This window comes from Lagopus muta, chromosome 6 (assembly GCF_023343835.1).
Source record: "Lagopus muta isolate bLagMut1 chromosome 6, bLagMut1 primary, whole genome shotgun sequence".
Taxonomy (NCBI): domain Eukaryota; kingdom Metazoa; phylum Chordata; class Aves; order Galliformes; family Phasianidae; genus Lagopus; species Lagopus muta.
Window position 1 is genome coordinate 8,088,886 of NC_064438.1, and position 27,839 is coordinate 8,116,724.

The window sequence follows — 27,839 nt, forward strand, 5'->3', positions numbered from 1 at the left end:
GGACATTTTCAGAACATATATTTTCTGCAAAAATACTTTGCTCATTATTACCTCTCCTCCAGGCTCCAAGGTTAAATGAGGCGTATGGGACAGTTTTCTCTTGGCACCACACTGCTCGACCGTCTGTGGAATCCTTGGGGTGCAGCACGGACAGGAAAACTAGCACGGAGGCAGGGGAAGATGCACGCAGATACAAAATGACGACGTTGTCTGGATTTTTTTGGGGGGGAAACAAGTCTGAAAAGAAGCCATCGTGTAGGGCGAGGTGCTGGGCAGGCAGATGCCGGACGTATCAGCGGCTGATGGCACCGCTGGTAACAGCTGCTGAGCTGCCTCGCTGGAGACAGGGAAGCAAAACGCATAACGGAGATGTGAGGCAGCTCCCTCCATCCTCTTTGCATTAAACTTGTTGGGAAAACCAACGGAAAGAAGGTCTGCGCCCTGCGGGGAACCCACGGAGCTTGTTTACCTCAGCATCCCCCCGCGCCCCGCGCCACTCGCGCTTTTCCCGCTCCCCGGGGGCTGAGGGGCCGGGCTAGCCGAGGCGGGCGGGGGGCTGCGAGGCCGGCCCGGCGCCGAGGAGCCGCCCGCCGCCCCGCCTCCGCGCCGGCAGCCCGCAGCGGCGAGCGGCGGTGGCGAGGAGCGTCGGGGATGCGGCGGGGAGCGGGAGCGGGGCCGCGGCGGCGGCGATGGCTGCTGCTGTTGGCCGTGCTGGCGGCTTTGTGCCGCGCCGCGGCGGGGAGCGGCGGGCGGCGGCGGGCGGCCAGCCTGGGCGAGATGCTGCGGGAGGTGGAGGCGCTGATGGAGGACACGCAGCACAAGCTGCGCAACGCCGTGCAGGAGGTGAGCGAGGCGCGGCGGGGCGGGCGGAGGTCCCTCTCGGCGCCCCCCGCCGCCTCCGGGCCGAGGGCCGCGCGCCTCCTTCTCGCGGCGCAGCGCGTGCCCCCACGGGGCTCGCGGCCGCGGGCGAAGCGCCCCTGCGCCTCAGGCACCGCTTTGAGTCGCTTCTGAGCTTCCTTACGCCGCTCCTCGGCCCTTGCCCGCGCTCTGCGCTGCGTTGGCGGTGCGCGCCGCGGCTGGCGCTGAGAGAACCCCCGTGCCGCGGCGGGAGGGAACTCTGCGGGCAGGTGTCTGAGCGGGCCCGGCACCGAGAGGCACGGAGCGTGGTGAGGGGACGGGCGCGGAGAAGCGTTGGTGTTGTGCGGGAGCTCAGGCGGGCGAGGTGTACCCCGACAAGATGTACGGCAACCCCGAAGAAGTATGCGGGGAAGCGCCTTGTTTTTAACGTAGTTCCTTGTCTCTGTCGCAAATAACTTGCCCGGAGCCGCACAAGACCCCCACGAACGCCTGACCGCAGCCGCTGCCTCGCATCGCAGTCACGGCATTCACTCCCGCATTCCTCTCGCTGCTGGGCTTTTTTCCCCGTCGCGTTAAGATCTTTCCTTCCAGGCGCTCTCTTTCACTTAGAAAAGTTGCAGAGTCCAAAAATCCTTTTAGTCGCGGTCCACCAGGGACACGGGCCTTTGTTTACTGTAATTAGATCATTTCTGACCCGCTACTGTTATCTGGGTGGTTGCTGGGTTCCAGTCATCCGTCTCATGGAGCCTGTAAACACGTTGAGACAGAACTTTTTAAAAAAGCATGCTTTGGAATGCGAAAATTATGCTTAGTTATAAATAAAGACATAGCAAAAATTTCTGCCAATTTTACCATACTTATATTCTGGATTGAGGACTGGTCTGCACTCAACCCAAAGATGGGTTCTCTGAGTTTTGTGAGAGCAGATATCTGTGTCTTCCTTATGGGAAGGTTGCCTCAATTCCCGAGCCAATGCTTTGCTCTTAGGGAGGTTTGCAACCGTCTTTAAAAGTAGCGCCAAAAAGAGACATTTTGTCTTGGAAAAAATTCTATTGTTCACCCTGGCTGAATTTATCATGGAATCATTAAGGTCGGAAGAGAGCTCTAAGATCATCCAGCCCACCACCACCAACATTGCCCAGTGAACCATGTCCCTCAGTGACACATCCACACAGATCTTGAGCATCTCCAGAGACAGTGACTCCACCACCTCTCTGGGCAGCCTGTTGCAGTGTTTAGCAGAAGTTTTTCTTAATTAGTTACAGAAATTGCAAATAATGAAAGAAAATAAACTTGCTCCAGGTCTATAGTGTTTACAAGGCTGCCCTTTTGCTGTGATTACTCTGTTTTCTGATTCAGAGAGTATTCTCCCATCTCTTCTGTGGTAAGTCTTCATCTGTCAAAAACAATGGGAACTGAAAGAAAGAATGAAATCCTGGCTGTGCGTACTCTGACCTATTGGACTCCTGTTGACTTCAAGGGGCTTTGGCCATGGCTCTGTCCTGCCAGAATGTTTTCTCCTCTTTGTCAGGTGGGAAGGACTGAAGTGTTCAATTTTTTTTGTGGGAAAAACAGAAAGCCTGTGCAGATACCAAACCATCACTAGTCTCAATACACCTTATCCTCACAGGAATTTGACTTCAGCTGTACCATAAATGTCCAGAGCTCAGGGGTTTAGCTCCCCAGTGTTTCTGTAGTCCCATGAAAAGAACTGCTGTGTTTGCTGTCTGAAACAGCTGAGTAAGCACTCCCATACAGCGGGATCTATAGTAACAGCATCACACAATTAAGCAGGGCATTACTGAGGGCTGGAAAAGGAATGTTACGAGTTCCCTTTTGCATGATTGCTGCTAATTTTCATTTCGTTCCATTTGTCAGATGGAAGCTGAAGAAGAAGGGGCAAAAAAACTGTCAGAAGTAAACTTTGAAAACTTACCTCCCACCTACCATAATGAATCCAACACAGAAACCAGAATTGGTAATAAAACTGTTCAGACTCATCAAGAAATTGATAAGGTATGTGAAAACATATAAATGAAGGTGTTCATCCTCATGATCTTTTCTTCAGAAGTGTTAATAATTTTGCATGTTTTGGGAAGAAAGTTGAAGCACAAACTTGATTGGTTATGACTATTTTGTGGTCTTACTTATTTGCTTTACTGATTACTTTAGAGGTATATGTCATGAAGTTTAATGTGAAATAATTATTTTGAAGATAAGACAGGTAGGGAAATCACATATATCATAACAGAATGATTATCTCTCATTCGTCTTCGTTATGGCGACATTTAAAACAGTCAAGGAGGGAGCTTGGTCATCTACTTCTTTCTCCTCAACTAATTAAGGTTTTTATCTGAGTGCCTGAAGAATGGGGAAAAAGAAGGCAAGTTTTAATTATAGGGGAATACAGCAGTCAGAGTAACAAAGGACCATAACTAATAAATGCAGTTTAATTTCTTGATTTTTTGTGTGTGTCGTCTCAGGTTACAGATAACAGAACTGGATCAACAATTTTTTCTGAGACAATTATTACGTCTATAAAGGATGGAGAAAACAAACGGAATCATGTAAGTGAATACATATTTTCCTCTTGAAAGCTAAACAAATACTTTCAGTTCATAATTCTGAAGAATGTGATAGTTTGTGACTTGACATATCCGTATTTCCAGATGGTTTAAACACAGAAAACTACTAGGTGTAAGCAGTCAGAATGGATTTTATTGTAATTTGTTTTTGATTAGTTTAATATAAGAATGTTGTATTATAAAATATAAGGAGAGATTCAACTTTGTGGCTGAGGTGCTTAATGGAAATATTGAATTTGTCCATCAAATGTAAGCACTGTACTCAAATAGTGAAGATAGTTACACAGCCCTTTCCAGTGACTGTGCATAAACCCTTGGTATAACAGTGCTACACAAATGCCCTGTCCATGCTTTTGGTTTCATGGAGAAATTCCTCAACAGACTGTAACACTTAGAAAATAAACATTTTCTGTCTTGAGGAATCAGCGGAAAAAATGTGCTTCTGTTTGCTTTTCAGCCTAGCCTTGTGGTAAGAGCTCTTTGTGAAATGTCATTCTGGGGAGGGGGAGAGCAGAGGACAACTCCCTTTACCCCAGGAAACATGATTGTTTAAAGGTTTGCAAAGAAAATTAAAAGGTAGAAAATATTCTTTGCCCAAGTCTTGCAATCGCAGGTACGTTTGCTTAACAACAGAAATCTAATAAGAAGTTCTTGCCCTAAACACAAGCTCAGGACCTTCCTGAAGTGGAGAAGTGAGCGTATCAGGTGATTCCACATTTTTGTATGAAAATAAACTCAATTTTTCCACATTTCTGGATGAAAAGAAAATAACACAACAAGTGGTTTGTGTAATTAATTGTAGCTCTAAGTATTAACAGTCATTTGAAAAAGGGTGGATACTGACATTTTGTTCTGAGGATGGAAATGTTGATAGCAGAGGCCCAGAGGAGGCAGCCACTGGGAACCAAACCTCTGTTCTGAAGCCATTCAGGTACCTTTTGGATTGGTGACTGTTTAGAACAGCACTTTTGTTTTTATTTCTCCTCTGCCAAATAAAAGAGATAGGCACGTGCTATCACACAAACTCAACTTTTATGCTTGTGGAGAAACTGAATGCTAAAAGCCAGACCTGCTTTGTAGGTGTGCTGTGTAGGCTTGTCATGTAGAAGTTAATGATTTACACCGCTCTTGCTCTTTAGGTACAGAATTGGGTGGTAAGAATTCATCAAACACCTCAGCAAACAATCTACTCTAAAATGTGCACTGTTCACAGTTATGACAGTAATTGATAATGCTTACTTAGTTCATATTTATTCTCTGGGGTTTTGAATCCTGAAGCAACAGTCTGACAGGTAAGGAAATAGGTGTCTTAGGAACCATATGAGTTGGAGTATAATTCCACATACAGACGAGTCAGATCCAGCACTGGAAAAGCAGCTTCACAGAAAATAAATTGGGCCTACTTTTCAAATCACAGTGCCCGTACTACCCTATATCTCTCTGCAAACAGGTACAAGCATACATATCTATGAAACAAATATATATATATATATATGCTTACATATAATGGGGATACACTACTAGAATAACATTAGGCATAATCTTTCCCCCTCTCCTACTCCCTTTCCTCCCTCAGACAGTATTTCTTTCTGACTTTGCATCATAAAGGTATTCTCTTTAGACTGTGTTCTTTGTTACTGGGTGGCTGGTTGATAGTATTTTGGTGGTTAGAAAGACTATCAGTATTTTAAGCCTCCAGGAGAACAAGGCTGCTTGCCATTTCTGGCACCAAGACCCAGCTCTTGAGAGGTGCTGCGTTATTTGGAGGCGCCACTTACATTCCCAGACCAACATTCACTTTCTCAGATGTCAGTGAGGCCTGACAGTTACCAGCACAGATGTCAGGCTTCAATCCAGCAGGCATAGGTAGCGTGTTTTTATGTCTGTGCAGGGTTTTGCATTCACTTGATTTTGAGGTTTAAGGTTTAAATATTCTATAATTTACTTCATAGAATCATAGGGAACATAGCCTATCATCCAAATTAATGTAGGAGCTCCAGGAGAAAACTCAGTAAATACTGAGTACAGAACATAAACTAACAGTGCTTTTTATTGTGAGGTGAAAATCAAAATATTTTCTGGTTTGTTGATTACTTCTATTTCAATTATGATACATTAGCCTAGCCAATGAAAATGAAGCATGAAAAATGAAAAATAAAAGGAAATGAAATTCGTACTGGTAAGACTTGCTGCACAAAGATTAGTTGCTTTTCTTCTCAGTTGCATTCTGAGTAGTACTTTATAAAAACTCTCTTCTAACTCAAATCCTTTGTTCCTAAGTAAAAACAGGTTTTTAAATATGCTAATATGAAGGGAGTGTATACCAGGGAACTGGAGGAGTATCATGTACTTATCAATGGGCTTTGGCACAATAAAAAGCATTCCTTTGGGCCTTGGAAACAGAAGCCCTTCAGCACACAGCTGCACCTTCTAATTGGTTAGAAAGTAAAGGTCATCTTCTGTGTTGTATTTCTTTTCTTTTTTTTTTTTGTGGGAGAGTAAAGGGAGCTGATTCCAGTGTGGTTCCGTGTAAGGTGTTTGCTTTCTTGCTCTGGACAGATGGGTGTCTGCCTGTATGCACAGGTGTACTTGGCACTGCCTTCTGCAAACACAGCAGCTGATCAGTCATTTCAAACACAGATCCTTAGGAGAGAAGCCCTATGATACTAAGCTATTATTTCTGCTGTCTGGAACACTGTGGCTCTGACAGTGAGAGCAGTACTACTGTACTACTATGGAACTGCTTTTACAAGCTGATTTGATGCATTCTGGAAGTAATTGTGTTTGTTGTTTTTACTGACTAAATATGGCTTGACTCTGATAAATGAATTTAAGGAAGTAATTGAGGAACAAAAACTTCAGAGTCCTACAGGTTTAGTTGTAGAGATAGAACAGATAGCATCCCCGTGATAGTGACCATTTAAGGGATTTGTAAGCCTTTAAGTAAGATGTTTGTCTTTACTCTGATAGTAAGAAATAGAAAATAATTAATATTTAATTTCTGGGGTTCTAGTTCCCCTATCAGCTTGCAAGGTAGAACTTTCTAGAGCAAAATCTGCTTTAAGTGGCCAAGCTGTAGCACATAACCAAGTTGTCAATTCCCTGTGATTATACAGAACTGCTTGATTTCTTTTTGAGCAACTCATGTATGATTTCCCTAAGCTTGCAGTCTGGAATTTATACTGCTCCAAAGAGAGGAGTTTCTACCAGTGCTGAAATGAAAAGGAGCTTTGAAAATTGAGAAAGAAGCATTTATAGAATGGAAATTGCCATTTGTTCATCAGCAGCACTGCAGGGGAGAGGCTGGTGGCAGAAATTTGAATGTGCAGAATCTTGCTGTTGATGTCTGCCCTCTCTGGCATGTTAGTTTCTCAAGGAAGATGCTTGTTTGGGGTTCCCTGTCCTGTGTTTGGATTGATTCATTATTATTTTTTTGTTGTTATCATTTTTCGCAGAACTTGTAGTCATAGTGACTTGCAGTTGACAACCTTAAACTGTCAACAGACAAACTAAGTGCATTCTTGTGTTAAAATCCTGGTCTAATTCTAGCCAAAAATCCCATAATATCTAAACCTAGTAGTTTTTGTATACTTACTCATTCCATTCATTTGCACTTTTAGTTTACTTTTCTGTTATATCAGCCAGCCTGCTCTGCTTGGCAAAAAATGCACGGGTAGCAGTCGTTTAAAAGGGGAACTGTAGACAGGTTGTTAACCTGTCTGGTGGCAGCAATCTACCCATGGTCTTCAGATATTTGACTGGAAAAGACCTGAAGCAGCCAGCCAAATTGAAGCTCGTGTTGGGCTTTCCGATCCCAGTTAGTACAAGAGGATTCTGATAGTGATCATGAAGGGCCTGGATAGGGATACCAGTATACTGCTTTAAAATGAGCAAAACCATCTCCCAGCTTTTCTTAGGGAGCTGGGGCTCATCAGCCAGACAGGTTTCAGATATTGAACATCCTGCTGAAAGCCCCTTTTTTTCTCTCCTCTCTCTAGAATATGAAGCTGATGGGAAAGTGCAGACATAGCTTGTGAGGACAAGTAGCTTGTGTTTGTTAGAGTAGAAAGGGGTGTGATAGATAAGTCCAAAAGGAGAGAAGATGTAGCAGCCTAAGATGGAAAAAATGCACAATTAGCATTTTGAATTGCTCTTATGCACCTTCATGATGTATATATTCTTTGTAGAACAAGGGATATACCCTACTTGCACTGAAAGCTGTTATGGAATGTGCACGTACCCCTGAGTGTTTGTATCTCATATCATAAGCACAAAATGCATCTTACTCATGCGAAAGGTATTAAGGAGTTTAGTTCAGCACAGGAATGATAGGATGGCCTTAGTGTCAGCCAGGGAGTGCCTTTAAGACCAGAAGTTTATCTGATGTTCACTGAACTATAGCCAAAAAATCTGAATATTAGCCTCAATGCATGGAAAGAGCTGTCATATGAGTTTGAAAAATGTGTGTTACTTCTGTTCATGCAAGAAGAAACTTCTCCAAGGAAGAATGGTGGGGAAATTCTGTGATCAGCTGAGGTGTCAGAGGCTGATTCCACATCTTTATTTACTGATGTTAGTCCAACCCTGTGTAGAAAGCTATGGGTCCACAGATTATCAGGAACGGACGTTGTGTACAAACATAAAATGATTTTGTAATACTATAAGGCTACAATGGCCATGATGTGAAGAAAAGCAAAGAAAAGAATTTCATGGATTCAGATATCATGCTTGGTGAACTTGAACAAACAAGCATCAACAGCTGCTAGACCTTATCAGAGAGAAGAGAAGCAAGGTGCTTTTTGCTGAGAGATTGGGCAAAGCAGGTGTTTTAGGTGAAAACACAACAACAAAAAGTCAGAGGAAGACAAAGATCATTATCTCTTTTTTTTTTTTTGGCCTTAGAGTGTGGCTCAGATTTACAGACAAAGAACTGATATAACAGCAAATGGGTTACTCTAAATAAAGGCACCAAATGCTGCTTTCATTTGTGTCAGTGGAAGTCTGGAATAATTCAGATAACTTCAATGAATTTACTTTCCTAGTAGAAAAATAAAAAGAGTGACTGGAATTTCTTTCATGTTTTCCTGTGGTTCAAGCTGAAGAGGAGCTGCTTCACCATTTTTTTTCCTGTCTAACTCCTACCCTTTGAGTAGCTAAATAGTGAAGGGAGAAAGATTTTTCTTGGAATAAATTTCTCCTTACAAAAGGAAACAAACAAAAAAAACAACAAAAACCAAACCACCACCCACCCAATTCCTGTAGCACACAGAACCTAACATTGATTCACTGTTCTGAGTCATGGTGTCAGTAAAAACACAACAGTAAATCAATGAGTTTACCCCTAGAAAGCTACAGAACAGACTTACTCTGAAGAGTCAGTGCCCATCCACTGCTTCATCAGTGTTCACCTGACAGTCATACACCATTCCTAAAACTTCCAGCGTTCTTGTTAGTTGTGGAAATCTGCCTTGTCTGAGACTTTCCATCTGGGGCAGTTATGCCATCAGGTTTGGTTATCTATTTCCTTTTTTGAGTATGGGTTGGTAGAAATCTTCTGCACACAAGCGATGGTGAGGGAGCAGTGTAAATCAGAAGAACAATTGTTTACCTTTTCCTTGGTTTTAGCAGTCTTCTCATTTAGTCGTTGAGTTTAGGGAACAAAGGTTGTCAAAGTGTCCTACAAATAAAGTGTAAGTTGTAGGGAGATATGAAAACAAATCATCGGGAATATTCTTTCTAGTTCTGTTAGCTGTACCTATTCAACTTAAGAGAAATTAAATGCTCATTTGTGTCAGGTAACAGCCAGGAAAGTAAGGCTTTTACATAGGCTGTTGACAGCTGTTAAGAGATTATGGTATCAACAGTCCAGTCATTATACAGCAGTGGAAGTTCATCAGAAGTATTTCTTCTGGGCAGACACATGTCCACATATTTTTTTTTTCTAGTGGTTTTGTTTTACACAGTTTATTCAGCTCTCTCGCTCTAGCAGTTTTAGCTGAAGCCATGTTATCTAATTAAACAGTAAGTTTTAGCTGTTAGAATGTGGCAAAGGTTTTAGGAAATACAGGCTGAACTGTCATGTGTAAGGAGGCTAGGATGTTGGCTCAGTAACACTTAATTACACATAATTACAATAAGCTTAAGCTTTTTCTAACCTTTCCCTGGACAACAGATTCATCAAAATCACTAGAATTACCTTGGCTTACCTAAATGTGAGTAGGAGGAGAAATAATGAATGTGATCCGTGATTGCTTGGCCTTCTATACAGAGTGAGCATCTGCCGGGCCTCACGAGGGACTACAACACTTCGGTAGTGCTGAGGAAAACCATAGCAGTGAACTCAGGAGTTATCACATCATGGTGGCTTATAGGGAAAATCCCCCTCCATTTTTTTCTACCTGTCCAAATTCTAAACTTTATAACGAGAGCACGCCTCCCAAAAAGTGACATATTGTGATATATCATTATCAGTGGAAAGATTTTTGGAACAGGAGTTTCAGATTCACTTGCCCTGTTCTGTGAATTTACACCACATGAAGAATCCCTGAAAATTGTTCCCTTAGAAACCCCCCTCATCCTAGGGGCAGGAAGAAGCATCTTACAGCAGGTTGATAGACTCACATCTCAGTGTCAGGCAGTGGAGAATCTTAGTGAGCTTCCTGAATTCAAGATATATCAGAGACCTCAGCAAGGGAACTCCATCCTTCGGCGGACATTCATCTCATTTCTTCTCAAAATCCTTCAGCACTGGAGACAATTCACTCCAATGCTTTTCTACGTTCACTATAAAGTCTCTATTGCTGTAATTTAAACCCTTGTATCTACAGCTCATAGAAGTTCTTGTATCTACAGCTCATAGAAAATACATTATTCCCTTTTCTCTATGGTAACAGTAGTTATCCACGCAGTCAATTCTGTTATAGGCAAAAGCCATTGTAGGTGAATTCTTATCCATGCATTTCTGTTCTAGTATTATCTTCGGGCTGATGCCTTAAACATAGCAAGTAAGTTCTTTGAAACTGTAAGCTACTGAGAATGTGTATCACATAAGAGCAAGGCATGTAAGATTCAGGCTTTGAAACAAGTTCTGTAATGGATTGGCTACAGATTGATAATACATCTTATTCCCAGTGTTCTACGCTTAACTGAGCTATTAAGATCAGCAAGGTGCTAGTGAGTTCAGATATCCTTTCGTAGTGTTTCTCATTTTGCACAGATGTTTCACATCCTTGCTGTGTACGGCTACTCTGGATTGTTTTTATAAATATTCAAAATTTACATAGCTTGGTAGTGAATCATGGAAACTCTGTAGCTGCCAGTTGCAGAGAGGAGACGCCTACATAGGAATTCAGTTTCAGAATGCACCATTTAATGAGGGCTGTATTTTTATATGGTTAACTAGATACATAGGCATAATGTCACCATAGAACTTTGTAGCACATATAGAACTTTGTAGTTTTACAGTGCTTCTGTAACTGTTACTATGTCTCAAGATATTTAGAACAAAAACCAAAATCCAACGGATCACAAGGATTTAGATGCATCTTTCGGTTATCAAAAGCCAAAGAATTGTTGTTCTTCCATTAATAGAACCAGAAGTAGGGTCATTTTTCAGTTGAGACTGTTTATTGCAAAATCATTAGGAGAATTTCTTTTATATATACAGATCAATATTTCAACCTCATTTGATGATCTCAAACTACGTGAAAAAGTTTTCCTCACATGAAAATTAAACATGGAGCACACCGCTCCATTGGTTTTGGGTCTCAAATTCTGTAACTTCAGAACATTCCTTCTCTTGTCTGATTACTGAGCCCTTGTATATTTACAAAGAAAAAAAAGAGTAACGGAGTGGGTGGCATGGCACTGAATTGCAGGAAGGCCTGAGGGAAGATTTTGTTGGAATTTCTACCATCTTGCCTTGCTGATGGTACACACAGAAAGAACAGAAATGTCGTGCTACAACCCATCCTGCCTGCTCTAGGGCTGAGAAGAGAGCTCTGCTATTGCAGACAACGACTGCAATTTGTAGCCCAAGACGTATAGGAGGCTACATACACAGAAGGCACACGCAGACTTCTGTTCCTTTCTTGGGCGGCTACATGTGAATTTTCAGGCTAAGTAGTTCACTGCCAGATTATTATTTCTATTTTTTTCTTCCTGGCAAATTTGAATATTTCTCCTGATATGCCTCCCCTGATAACACTGCAAAATAAATTGAAATAAGTTACATTACCTTGTTTTCTACTCAGGAGCATTTTACAGAGACTATATTTAGTCTTGCCAGGATCAGATTATTATATTGCTTACTTAGAAGAACATAGAGAGGAAAATAAAGTGAATACTTCTGCACAGGGACTTGCCATTAAATTATTACATGGTTTTCACTGTGAATGAACAAAGCATGATCTGACAGATCACGTCTTCTCTCAGTATCCCAAAGCATTGGTCAGGAATTTTTTATTTTTCGCTTTTGTGCGTAGTTTCTTTTTTTTTCCTATACTCTATAGTCTACGCTCATTGAAGCTGTGGATACTGTGATTTTATTTTATTTCTGACCCGAAATATGAAGAGCAGAAGGGTCTGATATCCATGACAGAAAGGCTGTATCTGTGCTGCAAGTAGATGAACAGAAAGCTGTGAACTTCTTACATTAGTTTTGGTGACAGGTAGCTCATTGACTACAACCTCCCCAGTTAATGCCCTGGGCTTTTTGACAGAAATGGCTAATGTAGCTGTGTTGGTTGCTTTTGGAACCTTAAGTCAAGCTTAGATGCCTTTGTGTAGAGTCCACTTCTGTCATGTACGCGTACTTCACATCGTCGATATACTATCATATAGAGAGCCAGAGATGTTAGCTTATTAAAATGTTGTTTTCTTAAAAGAAGGAAAGGGGTGAGATCAGTTGTATTGAGAAGTTCAAGGCAAAATTGAGGGAACGAGTTCTATTTTATTTGTTACTTTTGATCTCAGAAGCCACATTCCTCTTGAAGAGCCACATAAATAGACATCTTTCCCACATAGCTCTGGCATGTGATTAATACCATAATTTGCAACTCATGTCTGATCTTTTCAGTACGTCTTTTTTTAACAGTAGTCCTTGTTTTTATGAGCACTGTGTACTTGGCAGGACAGCAGCAAGATGTTTGCTCTGCTGGAAAGTATTACAGAGATTCTGAGATATTTAAAGGCAAATTAATTTGTATCTAAGTATGAATGCATTATGTGCTCTGTCTAGACAACTAAGAGATTAGAACTGGAACACTACTGCAATTCTGGTGCAGTTTCCATAAGACAATATTCCATTATGTGTATTTCTGACATTTTTTTAAATACACGTAATACGTGTAGGATATAAAATAGCTTTTTATGTCTTTTTCCTTAGCAGTCAGCAGCTTTGGCCATCTGTTGGAGTAACAGAGAGCAGCCCAACATGAAGTGGCCTGTAGAAGTGAAGAACTAGAAGGGGATATGCAATCACAAAAGTAACCACTAACTTCCAGAAGTGCTAACTGCTAAGAAGTGCCAGTTTCAACACGAGCAAGTGCTTTTGTTGGAGCACTTCAGATACGGTTAAACTTACGTCATCTCACAGATACGATCCAGTGAGCCCTGGGACTAGCTGGGAGGAAGCTTTAGCTACCATTTTTGGATGATAACAAAGAGTTTTATGTTGGAGAGGAAGTTTATTTATATTAGGGGCTTTTAAGAAACTCGTAAAAGGGCTTTTTGTTTAGAGAAGATTTTGGAGCGTGGTTGTCGTCGTAGAATGTAAGAGGTGCCGTAACGCATCCTCCAGGTCGTACCAAAACATCTTTCTATATTTGCTGAACCAACTCTCTTTTTAGCTTTGCTTCCTTTGTTGTGTAACTCCTGACAAAACTTTATTACCTTTGTGGTATCGGCGATATTTGTCTGTTTATGGCTTGTGAATTTGAAAGCCATAGAGGTTTAGGAATGAAATCTTTGGCAAAATGGACTGATTTGGCTTACAGCTGTACTGACAGTGCCAAGGCAAAGAAAAAAAAAAAAAGCCTGCTTCTTTTTCTTAGTCTCAAAAGGTTTGTAATCACAAAACACAACTGGATCAAAGAAAGCCAGCAAAGTAGGCCATATGGCTCACAAAGGGAGGAAAATGCTTTTGTTTCCTATTTGAATCCCACTGATGTTCTCATGTGAGAGCAAGCAGTCGGTGCACCATGTCATAAAACGGCTACTGAGTTCCTCCACTACTATTGCATCTCACCCACAGGAACATTTTGTGTTCCATACGCTCCCCCTGAACCTCTGTTGCCAGGTCTGTAAAATGTATTAGTCACCATTGAAAGCATGAATATAGTCACTGACAGCTTCTTCCTCTGCTTTGGGTACTAAGCTAAAGTGTTGAGAGCCTAGAAGGAAAGCATAGCTTAACTTCAGGTGGTAATTTGCCTGTCCCAGACGAATACAGGCTGAAGATATGAAGAGAGAAGAGAAAATTTCATATGAAATTATCTTTGAAGAGGGACTTCTTGGTAGAATGTGGGAGGGAGGATGAGTGGCAAGAGGGAACAGATCAGCCAAATGTAACTTCTTAATTTAAAATCAATGGTTATTTTTAAAGTCAGAGTCAGAATTGTCATGTAAAATCAGAATTTTATAGTCTACGCTTGAGGTGTTAAAGAAATATGTAGTTAATTAGGAATGAAGGAAAAAAAAGAGCAAAGTGAAATGATTTCAGTACGTAATATATCACAGCAGATGGGATTGCTGAGGTTTCCATAGCAAGCAGCAGAAACCAGATAAACACTGCAAATAAAGGAGAGCTTCTGCAAGTAGATTAGTAGATCTGCTTTCGTAATTTCAAAAGGGACATCCTTTACTTCTCCCTCTTTATCCTTAGAGCGTTACATGGGCAGAGGATAACATGATTCAAACTACAGTTGGCTGCACTCCGCCAAAGACAAGTCTGCCTGAACAGCCTGTATTGCCTTCTAGGTCCAAGGCACATTAGTGGTGAGGTGTAAAGATCATTGATCAGACTGAAAACTTTTTTCTTCTCTGCCTTTCCGTGCACATGGACACATTCAACAGGAAGGAAAATGCCCTTGTCGAAGCCAGTTACACCACTCAGGCGAGTGTTTCAGAGTTCTGGCAGTTGAATTACAGCCATGCTTCACTACCAGCACCATCAATCACTTTTGAAAATCTCAAACGTGGAGACTATTCATTTCTTAAGAAAGAAACTGACAGCTTTGGCATAATTTGCCAAGGACAAGAAAACTGAGTTTTGTTTTAGCAGCTGTCGTTTCGAGAGTTTAACTCAAACACAAGGAACCTTTTCCACAAATTTCAGCATTTCATTGTTTGTTTTTTTTTTCCCCTTCCTTTTTCCTTCCCCCGTGGGTTTTGGAACAGATTCTAACCCTCTAACCCCCAACTTGCTTTCAGGTGTTGCTGAACATTCACTATAGGGTACAGTATCACATTCTTCTCCATTCTGGCATCAACCTGTGTGTATATTATTAGTTACTCATTAATGAGCAGGCAGTTCTGCTTTCATTCTGTATTATTATTTAGTACTACTCAAAGATTGTATTCCTTGGCTGCTAGGTTAAATGAACTGGGATAACATCTTCAGGGACTTCAGACAGGTATACATCACTAAAAGTGCAGCTAATTCTGTCTGTAAGATGTCTGCTCATCTCGTGTGCTCTGTTGCATATCACAAGCCACTTTCCTCAGTTTCAACACCTCTTGTAAGATCAATACATGTACAGAGAAGTTAGGCTGATAAGATTATCACGTTGGAAAAGATAATCAGAGATAAATGAAAAGCACTCGCCAGTGTTCTAGGCTCACAAGAAACTCCACAAGGAACAGCCTCCAGAAGAGACCATTCCTCAGTGGCAGTCAGCCCTTAAGTGGGTCTAGGAGAGGTGCAGCCAGGCTCCACTCCTTCCAGTGAATTCAGGTGAATTGCCTTCACCTGTGCTCCCATGGCTGACTCAGTGCTCACCTCAGGTGATCAGTCAGAGGTTCAGGCCATGATTCAGCAGTTCCCATACACCTCTGCAAAAAGTGTTTTGGAAAATACCTCACTTTACAGGATTCCAGAAAGACATGGAAATGTTCAGAGACCATTGCAGCTGATGATGATGCTCAGTTTTGCTTCTTATTTAGCAACTGTTGAGTCTCAAGGTAGCCTGATTAGAAAAGACCTGCAGCCTGGTTAGAAAGAATGAAAAAAAAAAGATAAACAGTTACACATGCAGATCAATGTGCAAGGATTACTGAATGTTTTACACTGACTTTGGATTATAAAATCTGAGTGAGAGAAGCCGGTTTGTAGCATGGCACAATTTTTCACAGCTTTAAGAGTCTATGGAAACAAGCTTTTTACATGCCAGGAAAAGAAGCTCTGAAGGGTTTTTTTTTCCCCAGCCGAAAAGCTCATGAAATCTGGGGTCTAAACTGGTGGGATATGATTCAATAAGGGGGAAAAGGCCTTTGAAAAGGGATTCAGTAGTTCAAGAGAAAGCAGCAACTGGAGAATTGCAACTTAGCTGTTAGCTGGCTGTAGAGGTAGAGAGAGGGTTATTCCATAAGCTCAAAAATAATTATGGCAATATTTCTCCTCTGTGGAAGGGGACATTTGGAAAAACTGACTACACTGACCTGGCTGTCTGCCTGAAAGCGGAGGTAACAGGAATGAAATCGTATAGTTTATTCTGAGTCTGGCTTATACAAGGGGATTCATGAAAGAAGCTGACAAAGCTACAGATAGAAAATTGGCCAGGAAGAATATGGAAGCTGAGGAGAAGTAGTGGCTAACTGCTAACTTGGAACCATGACCATTTAAAGATAGTGTATAACGTCAGGATTTGGACCCATCTGATTCTGGAGCAGCACAAAAGCAAACAAGCAGAACGTGCCATTACTGTGCTGGAATAATGAAGCTGCAAAAGCATTATGCTGATTTACAGCAGCCTAAATCCAGTCACACTAACCTCTTAAAACAGCTGAAATGACTGCTTCTTAACTAGAAGCATGCAACTCAAATGTAACTGTACTTGAGAAGTCTACCAGTAGGCTGTCAAGCACTTTCTGCGGAGAACTTGGAGAGTATTTATTTATTTATTATTTTGTATTGACTAATAACAGAAAGATAGCATCACCTTAAGATGGTACAGACAGGTGGATGCAGTAGGATGGACTGAGGCAGAAACAGTGGCTATGCCTTATTCTTGTCCTGTTTCAAGCCTGGAGAAATCACATTCCATGTGAACATGCGTTCCATGCCAATACATTCCATAATTGCCTGATTTTCAAGAGGTGACCATTAGGAATGTTTAATGTCATAGAAGCACTACATTTTTCAGCACAGAAGCTGTTGTTTGCCTAAAAGCTCATGTTCTGCAAAGCTGCTTTTTTTTTTTTGTCTGAGAAGAAAGTACCTGCCCACTGCAAATGGGATCAAAGCAGTTATGAGGAGAAAACCACACACCTCCCTTCTCCCTTAGGGCTGTCATTACTTGCTGAGGGAAGTGAGCTGTGCTGCTGAGATTCTGAGATACCCTTCTTGGCTACTGCTGCTGGGGTGTAGCCTCTTCCCTTTGCTCTTGTCTCATTTCAAAAGACAGCAAATAACGAATCGTGATAAAACTCTAAGTAAAATAGCTTTATTGCAAATGTCTCAGTGTCTTCATGTTGTGTATTCTTGTTGCTTTTTCTTTTCCCCATTAAATAACAGAACAGTGACAGACATAATTTTCTCCAGGTTACTGGTGTAAATGTATAAACTGGTATAAATACAAGTGTAGTCACTTAATGCCCTGCAGCCACATTGTCCTGTTACAGAACTGGGGTCGTATGAAGAATCAGTTTTTTTCATGATTCCCAAATAAGAAATAGAATCAGTCAAGGCCTGGTATTTCAAGAAGAGGTATGGTTTCCTGTCATAGTGGTAAACTACATTTTTATCCTTTTCTTCAGGAGTGTATCATTGATGAAGACTGTGAAACGGGAAAATACTGCCAGTTCTCCACCTTTGAATACAAGTGTCAGCCCTGTAAAACCCAGCATACAGTAAGTGCTGAAGTGATCTGTGGTTTTATGGAGTCTTTAAAAGCTTACTACGTGCATTACTAATGTCAACAAATTAAAGCTGTCGCTTAACAAGACGCACAGCTTTCTGTTAACACGACTAAGTTATAAGGTTTTTGTTCTAATAAGCTTTTGAAGCTCTACTCTACTCCTGCTGAAGAGTTTATGTTGTTAGGTTGCCTAAGGACAGCATAAACGATAGCCAGAAGAATGGGCAAAGAGCGTGCCTCTTCTTCAGGCTCAGCTGACAGTTGGTCATCTCCAGCTTTTGATTCTCAGAGCAGCAGTCTGAACTCTTCCCTGCACTGACAATTTGTGCAGTGCTGTAATGCTGCTGTCCCCATAAATGATCTTCTTACATCGTTTACCTTATTTGAATCCTTGAACCTAAGGAAGCAGTAAATCCCTGTCTTTTCAGTTGAGAAATGATCTTGGCAATAGCTATGGCTGTTAAATTACCTCCTGCAGGTGGCAGCGCCTGAGAAATTCAGGCTTCTTCTGTGGTGAAAATTCAATTTAAAAGTAGTTTGCTGAAAAAGGGCTTTACCTAAATGCCCCTTTTCACCTATGTTCCGCTGATGGCCTTTCATGAAACAAATTGTTCTTCAAAGCATTTGCAGGCCATTAAATTACAGCCAAGCAAATCTTGCAGTAAAATTATGTGATCAATGGGATTATTAAAATCTTTTCTGAAATTCTGGAAATACCTGACTGATCATTTCAAGAAGCTGCCCTGGCTTCAGTGGATTCAATGCTTACTCAAGTTGAGGGCCTGAATTACAAGCTCTTGTCATTAAGAAAGCTTATTCTTCTCGTCTTGCAGTGATCATTTTTCACGGTAGCACGGAGTAATTAAAAATCAGCTGGGTGTTACTGAAACTAAAAGCTCTACTTTTCTACGCACTGCTCAGTAGGCCGTTTGTAGCAGAGAGCAAAAATTTGGTCCTAGCTACACTCCTGTTGCAAAGTGAGCTCAGACTGAAGGTGGCTGTATCAGCTCCCTGACCCCCCACATTTACATAAGACATGCTATTACATACTACATAATTAGCAGTGTAGTCCTACTTCTTGCCCTGGGTTAAGTACCTCCCGTGGGACTCGCTGGCAGAGAAATTCTGACTTTGTATGGCTGCCCAGACAGGGCTTTACACAGACAGAAAAAAAGCTGTGAAAATGCTGACCTACTGGGAATCTTAGATTACTATCAAAAACCTAAAAAAAGAAACAAAATACCATAGTGCTTTCATTGGCTTGATTTATTACGTGTGTATAGTTGAAGCACTGGGACGACTGTCAGTCAAAGCTGTGTTCACCTTGAGATTTGCACTTCTGATTTTCACAGAACCTTTTCTCCAGAGAGATACTTTTATAAGATTCTTGGGTACAAATGGAATCTGGTTCTTCTTACAACTAAAAATTAGATTTTGGTAAGATTTTTTTTTTTTCCATTGCTCTTTAAAAGCAACCCTTCTGAACAAATTGTAAACGGTGGACTGCATTTAATAGTGGAAAAAAAAAAAAATCAGTGATGTTTTCCACTGGCAATGTTTCATTTATTATTTTTCTTGATGCCAAAGGCTGTCTGTAAGTACAGGACACTGCAGGATGTCTGATTGCTGACCAATTTTCATGACTATGCTAAAAACCAAATCAAATTTCATAGGATTGAAAGCATAAAGGTATAGAAGGGGTGCCATTGCTCTGATGGGGATGTGCCTAACTAGCAAATACTTTTATATGTGCTTGAGTTGAGAGCCTGGAGAATTCTGTTTAAACAGTAGGAATATTGCATCTACATGTTTAAAGGAAGTCTATGCAGCCATCTTCAGAAACAAGGTCTAGATTTGCCCTTAGCTGTTGATGCAGGCAATTAGTGCTACAGTGACAGTTTTGTCATCTGCTTTTTCCATCTGCAAGCATTGCTCACGGGATGTTGAATGCTGTGGAGACCAGCTTTGTGTGTGGGGTGAGTGCAGGAAAGCCATTTCAAGAGGAGAAAATGGCACCATTTGTGAGAACCAACACGACTGCAACCCAGGAACGTGCTGCGCTTTTCAGAAAGGTACATGAGTTTTGCTTTTCATCCCATTCATTTCATAATGCAGTATTAAAATTCTGCTCTTTTGCTCAGGTGAAGTGGTTAAACGTGTTTGGACTGGGATGTGCACTGTCTTAACTTCGTTATAAAAGCTTTAGTCACATTTGGAGCAAGAATCAGCCCGACAGAGGTGCACAATAGTGAAAGAAAAGCTGAGTGCACATTAGAGGGGAAGAGCATGAGAAGCACAAAAATATACTGCCACGAAAGAAAGACAGTTGTTTAGAAATCACAGAGGTCTGTGTCAAGTTCTCACTCAGTATAGCAAAAAACAGAATTTTAAATCTATGAAAGAGATAAATGAGATTACTGTAAGTAGTTTTTTTCTTCGTATCAGAGGAAGCAGACCATCAAGTTAGACTACAGCTGTACTTCACACGTGTCAGCTTGGCACAGCACTGTGCAGTGCTGACTAGACAGACAAATGGAACGATGCTCCAGATTATGCTGTGCATCTACACAGGAACACAGAACTTGGCTTACAAGAGAAAGGAAAGAGAACAAGACAGCAGACCTGACATCAGTCCTGAATCCTGCCTAGTCAGGGCTTAGCTTCTGTTCTCTGCCTACCGGGTTCTTCAGTTCTTCACAGCTTTTAACCTAGGACACCTGAACTTAACAGTAACAGGATATAATTACAAATCTCTTTTTTCTCCAGGTAGATACTTTAATGTATTGGGGTTTGTTTTTTTTTTTTTTAATTTTTTTTTTAATTCTTGCTAAGAACAGCAGATAACTTTGTACCTTCCCTGAGAGTTGGCATGCCTGCCTCCTCACAGCCTGCTGGTAGATCAGGCTACTAGGGCTTTTCAGGGGAAAGAGGGAAAAAGCTCATTTGAAACACCAAAACTAAAGCCAGAGGGGTCTGTTCAACTTTTCCATGTTAATTTAGAGCATTACATAGTGAACTTCTAATGTTAACTAAGTTTGGTTTCAGCAAGTTTCAGAGCAGTTTTGGCTTCATGAGTTGTCTTCCTGAAACAGTTACAGATGTTGACAAGCTTTATCAAAATGTCTTTGTAACCTCTGACCCCAAAATGAAAAAGACAGACCATTCACTATAAATGCCTGTTGCTTTTTTCATGTAGCATGAGTTTTGAAATCAAAAACCAGTAAGTCATATACATATGCACGTGGATACAATGACCATTGCAGAATAACTCTGAACTCTCCACACTTTATTCTGCCATACCACAAGTATATAAACTTGGAATGTCTTACTACCACCTAGTGAAATGAACATTTATTTATAGCTCCCTAATCTGTAAGGGGACTTAAAAAGACATCAAGACTTTCTTTTTTTTTTTTTAAGTATCTTGCACATATATTAAAGATCAGCTCATCTCAGTTTAGCAGACAGTTGTTAACTTCTCATAAAACTCATCTGCTCTGGCATGCAGAACTGCTGTTTCCTGTGTGCTCTCCATTACCCGAAGAAGGTGAACCCTGCCACGATCCTTCCAACAGACTTCTCAACCTGATCACCTGGGAACTGGAACCCGACGGAGTCCTAGAGCGATGCCCATGTGCAAGTGGCTTGATCTGCCAACCTCAGAGGTAAAGATCATCATGTGAGCAAGGGAAGTCCTTGAGATTTTGTTGGGTTCCTCTGATGCAGACAGAGCTCGCTGACCCTTTCATCACACTACAGAATGTTTTGACGGCTTTTCTCATCACTAGTTTTGAAACTGTTTCAGACTTTATGCTCTGTCCTATGCAGAAGTGCCTGAGTTTGGCAAAGGCTAATTCCCCAAGTGAGTGAAGTCTGTGCATCAGGCTTCTACGGCATTTTAATTAAAAAAGTACTAACAGATGTTTAGTTAATCAAGTATCATTCCAATTTCATTCTGCAAGTACAGCCCTCGTCCAACAATCTTCTGTTAGTCCAGGCCTCTACTGGATGTTTCACTTGCTCACGTTACATACATACATTTCAGTACATTCAGTAGGATTAAACAGGCATGGTTTTGTACTAAGGATCAGCTTCACAGAAGGTCATTTCTAGCACAGCAAAAAAATCTGACTTTGCTAACATTCAGTTAGACTTGCAGTTTAGACTTGAAAAACTTCATACTGTGCAGACCTCTTCAGTATCTTCATGAGTTTCATGGAATACGAAATAGACTGACTCCATGTTTTTCTGCTAGAAGCTAAACCTTCTCACATATCACGGCTTTAATCAGTCTTTAGAAGGTGAGTTATCTGCATTACCAGCAATTTCATTAAGGAGGAAATGAGACCGCTGAAGTTTTGCACTAAAAACTTTCGGAAGACTTAACATGTTACCTGGGAAAGAATAAAGTTTGTTGCCACACTGCTAATTTCATTACATTAGCTTTTAACAAGACAGCAAAGCTGTGATAGAAATGTAGGCTATACATAGGTTAACATTTTCTTCCTTTGGTGCACAACTCTAGTTCTTATGCACAGAAAACAACTGGATAGTAAAGTTTCACATACATGGTCTAAGGAAGCAAGCAGAACTGATCCCATCCATCCTGCAGCACAGGAACTGCAGTTAACGTGCAAGTACCATTAATCTCAGTTAAGGTATGTCAGCAGATACTACATTTAGGAAGGAGAAGGATACCGAAAAACACAAATCAATTAGGAGGTGAATTAAACAGAACCATCCAGCTATAGCCACACGAATTTAGGGTTATCATAAGTACATAAATAGAGTGCATACCACCTGCCAGTGACTCACGGCAACGTAATGCTGATTCTGTGAACTTGAATGGTGAATTCAGACAATGTACTTTTTATTAAAAGAAAGCCCACCTCTGCTTTCAATGACTCTTGGCTAATATCATTAGTAACTGATAAAGACATTGAAAATACTAGATTATATCCTAGAGAACACAGATAGTCTTCCCAGAAATGAAAGTCTCAGAACGCCTAAAAAGCAGAGCACACAATTAAAAATGTACACAAAATAAGCTTAAAGAACATCTTCAGTCCATTTACCCTTGATGCCAGTGAAAGAGAGACTGCAGCTTTAAGCACGTGTCTGTTGTGAGGTGCCTGGCACACGCAGCAGTCACCTTGCAGTCTGTAACAGGGACGTGTGACTATGCTGTCCTATGCACTGCAAAGTAGACCCATGATGATCGAATTCCATTCCTCTGCCACAAGTCTAAACCATTCTTACTCCTTTTAAAAGTTCCCTGCATCACAAGTAGGACATCATTTGCAGGCAACCAGAGCCACTTTTTAGGCAAATACACTATATGCCTATTCAGATCCAAATAGATAATACTGAGTTCTCCCAGCTTCACGGTTTCGTGACAGACAGCCTTCTGCATTTCTTTTAAGCCAGACAATCTTCTTACCTTAGTATTACATTAAAAAGGACTAATCATGATTGATTCTTGCAGAGGGGCCAGACTGCGCTGATGTCCACTGCCACCTTGTGTCGTAGTATCAAACATGCTTTGCTATTAATCACTTGGCTCTCACTCTGTATGTAGAGAACTCTCAACTTTCCAGCTGTGAAGAATGCAACAGTCAGATGTTTACAAGGTCATCTGTGGTGGACCTGACAATTCTATATAGCTAGTATGCTTTTACAGGGGCAGGATATTATGAATTTTATTAAGAACTAGCAAAAAGAACATGAGAGAATGGAATATATGACCAGATGTCTTTCTTTTTCCAGCAGCCACGGACCTACATCTGTGTGTGAACTGTCCTCCAATGAAACCAGAAATAATGAAAAAGAAGATCACTTAAATATGGATGAGATGCCATTTATTAGTTTAATACCCAGAGATATTCTTTCTGATTATGAAGAAAGTAGTGTCATTCAGGAAGTGCAGAAAGAATTAGAAAGTCTGGAGGACCGAGCAGGAGTGAAGCCTGAGCATGACCCACCTCATGACCTATTTCTGGGAGATGAAATATGAAGTTCAAACACCAGACAGTTTAGTTAGTTCTAGAAGTTTTTGTCTACTGTCTTGCTTTAACAGATACTGCTGGATAGAAGTGCAATAAACATCTTCATTGAGCATCCGTTTCTGTGCACCCAACCTGCATGTTCAAACTCATGTTGAATTCAATCTTTGGACCAAACCTCCCATCAAAGACAAATGAGAAAGCTATCAGTGTTTCCTCGGATTAATACTTTTGCTTGTACATCAGAAATAAACGTATCAGTACTTGTACTCATTAAAAAACACATTAAGCATACATAATTTCAAGTTATTAGCGACTACAGAAACAACTTCTAAGGATTTCTTGTACACACACTTGGAGCTATTTTTCTGGACTAAGAACCACTTTATACCGCATCAGTTTCCAATTTCAGCAATTGTTTTTCTTTTCTTTTTAAATAAAATATGATAGGTGAAGCTGCAACGTACAATTTTGGGTGCCACATCACCAGAAGGACGGAAAGAAGGGATGCTTACCCTTCATGATGAACGTACTCAGAGCTCCTTCCTTTTTCTTTTGTGTATAATGCAAGTCGTATGTTCAGCATCAAACTTCACTATAAGAACCACTGTTCTACAGTTGCAGAGCGTCCCTTGAGTTCTGCCCTTCCACATGGAGTAGGCCTTGGATTCTTCCACTGCATGAGGTCCTACTATTAGGAAAGTAGCCTACAGGATTTTCTGCATAAACAACAAATGGTGTTTACATATCTGTACATACACATAACTGGCTTCTAGACAGGAGTTTTCAACTTGGCAGTTTAGGGCTTTGTCTCTCAATGTCAAAGTGAAGCGTTAATAATTGCAGAAGAGCCAAACAGGCTAAATACAAAGCATACAGATTTTCTTTTCTACGCTGAATAAACGTTATATACAGACATACATAGGAATACAGCTGCAGTTGCAAATAAGCTATGCCTTGTAACTAAATGCAGTGCCTAAATACATATGGCAGCATTCTTTATGAACAGACCCCTTAGGGTAATTCCAATTAAGGTTCTATACACTATTAATTAAGGGTTCTATACACTCTACTCCATCACTTAGCCTTGGGAGATAAAGAAGCAGCGAACACAAACTCCTTACTTCAAGCAAGCAGTGAGACAACTTTCTTGTGTTTTGAGTCATGCCTCTCCCTCTTCACTGTCTGTATCCAGAGAAGATTCTTTAAGAAGTGGTTACTGTTTTTAATATACTTCTAGGTATTAATCTGTGGTACACGTATCAGCATTACCATTTTAACACTGTTGATTTAAGAAATCTGTATCAAGCTAGAGTAAAATCTGATTTCTTTCACTGACTCTCAGCCATCTCAATGGTTTGCTACAATGGTTCTTCCACTGTTAATGACTCTTAGGAGTATTGATCTCACCATCCATTACTGAACATGCTGAAAGATGTCACGAAGCTCCAGCCACGTGTTCTCAGAGCTTCTTCCCAAATAGCATCCCCTACTGCTTATAGGGAATCTGAACAGCAAGTACCAGTGAATTAACGAGCAGTTGCTGATTGCACGCTAGCCTTCAAGACTCTCACTACTTCTGGTCTGTAAAAGACTTTCAACAAATTCCTGGGGTGTTGGAATCCATGTGAATTGTTTTCACTAGGAACAAGAAGGATATTTAATCAGAACAGCCTTTCGGTTTATGGAATCTTTTCCACCACCAACTCTCACACCAACTCATACACACACACATGCTCTCTGACGCGGTTCTCATTTACCTTTCCTCTCTGTCCCTAAAACTAAAATTTGAAATTCCTGTTCTTTACAGACAATTTATCCATACAATGAAATTTCACTGTGATTTCCCTGGTCTAAAGTGGCACTTCAAGAGAGCAAAGACTACCCTTAAATATTACCCTACTTAAGAAGGAAGATGTAATTCTCCCTTCAAGTTTCCCAATGCCCCAGTCCCTAATAATATGTATTGCTATTAATCAAATCTCCATATAACTAATTTAATTAGAAACTCAAGGGCCTTTTGTTTCTTTAAAATGCAAACTCAAAATGATCAGAACGTAAAGGAAACGCTGAAAAGTCCCCCCAAACAATCCAGAACGTATTCCAATACGCTTACACAGAAGGAAGTTCACCTCTGAACAGGAAATTATGGAGGCCTGAGGGGCATCTCATCGAGACTTTTATAAGACTTACAGGTTTACAATGAACTTCAAAGGAATGTGTTCAACTGAAGCTTCCCAAATGTGGCTAAGGACTAAGCAGTCATTGGAATTCTTTTCTTAGCCATACTTGTTCCTCTTCCAACAACTCAGGATACATGGGGCAGTCTGAACATACATAGTTGGAAGCTTAACAAAGCTGCTCTACCTACCGGATGATGCCCACTCTATGCTTCCTCTGCTTCCCACTCGTTTATATCAGAGATGATGTTGTACAGGTCAAAAAAAAGGAAGAATGAGGGGATTCCTCCATGCAGTGTCTGGCTCTCGAGCTGCTAGATTCCTCAGGCTCTTCATGTTGCTGTGCCCCAGCAATCAGAAAACTGAACATTCAGTTCTTCAGACTCCTTTTTTCTCTCTGTAGCAAAATGTAGCTGCCAGCCATATTTGGAGCCTAACAATTTTACTGGGAAGGAATTCAATGCTAGCAAGGAAACTTAAAAACGCAGTGTGAAAATAAGCCTGGAGGAACAGCAGAGAGGCTACAAAATGCTTCTCATAATACTGGGTATGGAGTGTGTGTGAATAGACACACATATACAAACAGGCTTACAATTCTGACATTGCCTTGGGAAAGCACATTTCCATGAAGTAATTCTGACATTCTTCAAACAAAACCCACAGCATTTAATGAATAAAACACAACAGAATGAACAAATGTTTTATTGGCATGTTCATTGTTGTAAACAGCATCTGGCATGAAAAAGTTTACCAAAATCGTTTGATTGTTATAAATTAGGTGCTTTTCCAAAAACTAAGGAGAATTGTTCTCTATTGATCTTTATGGACCAAAGCAAAAAAAATGGCTGTTCCTAGGCTTTGCAAGGACATCATGTTGACTGCATCAATCTCTGCATCACAACCTGAACTACCAAGTTTATATGCCGAGGTGTTAAAGGTTGCCCCAGTACTTAACTACATATAGCTATGGAATCAAATCCAGGCAAACATAAAATGAATTTCAATGGGTGGAGAAGAAGCAAACTTGTAATAGTCTCAAAAACAAGATGTACAAAAAGTAGCTAAAACAGAACGAAAGCTTAATTAACAAGGAGAAATACAACCCTAAGGTACCCAGCACTGTCAAACAAAATGAATACAAATTTAAATAGGCAACTACATTTTCAAACTCAATGGATGGTGATATGCGAAAAGAAATACCATGGAAAACAGCTGAACTGCAGTTCTGTTATATGGACAGGGCAAATTTTATTTACACATTGGATGAAATATCATAGAGCTGCTCACCAGCTTCCATAACCTGCTAAAAACCAGTTTACCTTACAACAGCGCTTCTGCAAAAAGAACCAACACCTGCTGGCCGCTTCAGACAAACCTCTGAGACCACCTGTTTCATGGAAGAGTATTCCCAGACCTCACAACTGCAGCACTTCCATCACATCTTCAACCCCTTTTCGCTGCTTTTTAGAACCCAGGTGTTAACATATGCTTCAGACTCTCTGATGAGGTAATGTGTGTATCAGTGAAACAAACAAAAAAAGGATTCTTTCATGGCCTTTGCACAGCTTTTATTATTAAGCTATGATATCCTGTTTGAGGCTAGTTTCACTAGCTACTATGTGCACACTGTCCTCAAAAATTTCCACTCGTTTCCCTCCCCACCCATTTTGTAGTTCTAATCTTTTATTTGCACATCCCTTTTAGCTTTACAGTACATTTGACTATAGTGCACAATATGATTCCAAGTCAAACAGCGACCCAACAGGGCACTGTGCTGCTGATTGGTAGCACAGCCCAATCAGTGCTGGTGTCAGCGCTTTACACCTAATGAGCGTCCTGCCGTAATGGCACTACACAGTAGTAGTGAACCTTCTTATTTTAAACAAAAAAAATTCCCCAGGGAAAATGCTATAGCAAATATCAGTCTTGAATCAAATCTTTATTTGGTGCTCCATCCAGATAAATTTTTAGTGCTTTCTCTTTACGAGGAGAGTAGGTTACCCGGTGTCCAGTTTTCTGGAGCCTGCTGCTTTCTTTTTTCATCAGTTCGTTTCTCTGTTCATCTGTTAATTCCATTAATTCTTCGGTTTTATCCCTAAAATGAAAACACATGTTAAAAATCTACGTTCAATTAACTAC

The 27,839-nt window shown here is 40.8% G+C and overlaps 2 protein-coding genes across 5 annotated transcripts in view; one reads left to right on the top strand and one right to left on the bottom strand.

Annotated features, from left to right (window-relative positions):
- Window positions 1–613: 613 nt before the first annotated feature.
- On the top strand, window positions 614–23,637 carry DKK3 (dickkopf WNT signaling pathway inhibitor 3). 2 transcript variants are annotated; one of them, XM_048949947.1, is made up of 7 exons: window positions 614–843; window positions 2,737–2,874; window positions 3,342–3,425; window positions 17,418–17,510; window positions 19,446–19,590; window positions 21,027–21,183; window positions 23,285–23,637. In XM_048949947.1, exons 1-7 carry the CDS (start codon window positions 652–654, stop codon window positions 23,529–23,531), a joined length of 1,056 nt encoding a protein of 351 aa, XP_048805904.1. In that variant the 5' UTR covers window positions 614–651; the 3' UTR covers window positions 23,532–23,637. The 2 variants fall into 2 exon arrangements, with proteins under 2 accessions (XP_048805904.1, XP_048805905.1); XM_048949948.1 differs by having other exon boundaries at window positions 23,288–23,637.
- Window positions 23,638–23,763: 126 nt separating this feature from the next.
- Window positions 23,764–27,839, bottom strand: part of USP47 (ubiquitin specific peptidase 47) — a 55,144-nt gene continuing 51,068 nt past the window's right edge. For all 3 annotated transcript variants that reach the window (XM_048949943.1, XM_048949942.1, XM_048949941.1), the window contains one exon: window positions 23,764–27,795. In XM_048949943.1, the coding sequence (XP_048805900.1) occupies window positions 27,621–27,795 (175 nt within the window). In that variant the 3' untranslated portion in view covers window positions 23,764–27,620. The remainder of the gene's footprint in view (window positions 27,796–27,839) is intronic.

Bases quoted from the DNA above. Each gene is read 5' to 3' on its own strand.
- DKK3 (XM_048949947.1), top strand. From the start codon at position 652: ATGCGGCGGGGAGCGGGAGCGGGGCCGCGGCGGCGGCGATGGCTGCTG. The intron at 844-2,736 runs GTGAGCGAGGCG...TCCATTTGTCAG, and splicing joins TGCGCAACGCCGTGCAGGAG to ATGGAAGCTGAAGAAGAAGG. The intron at 3,426-17,417 runs GTAAGTGAATAC...CCTTTTCTTCAG, and splicing joins GAGAAAACAAACGGAATCAT to GAGTGTATCATTGATGAAGA.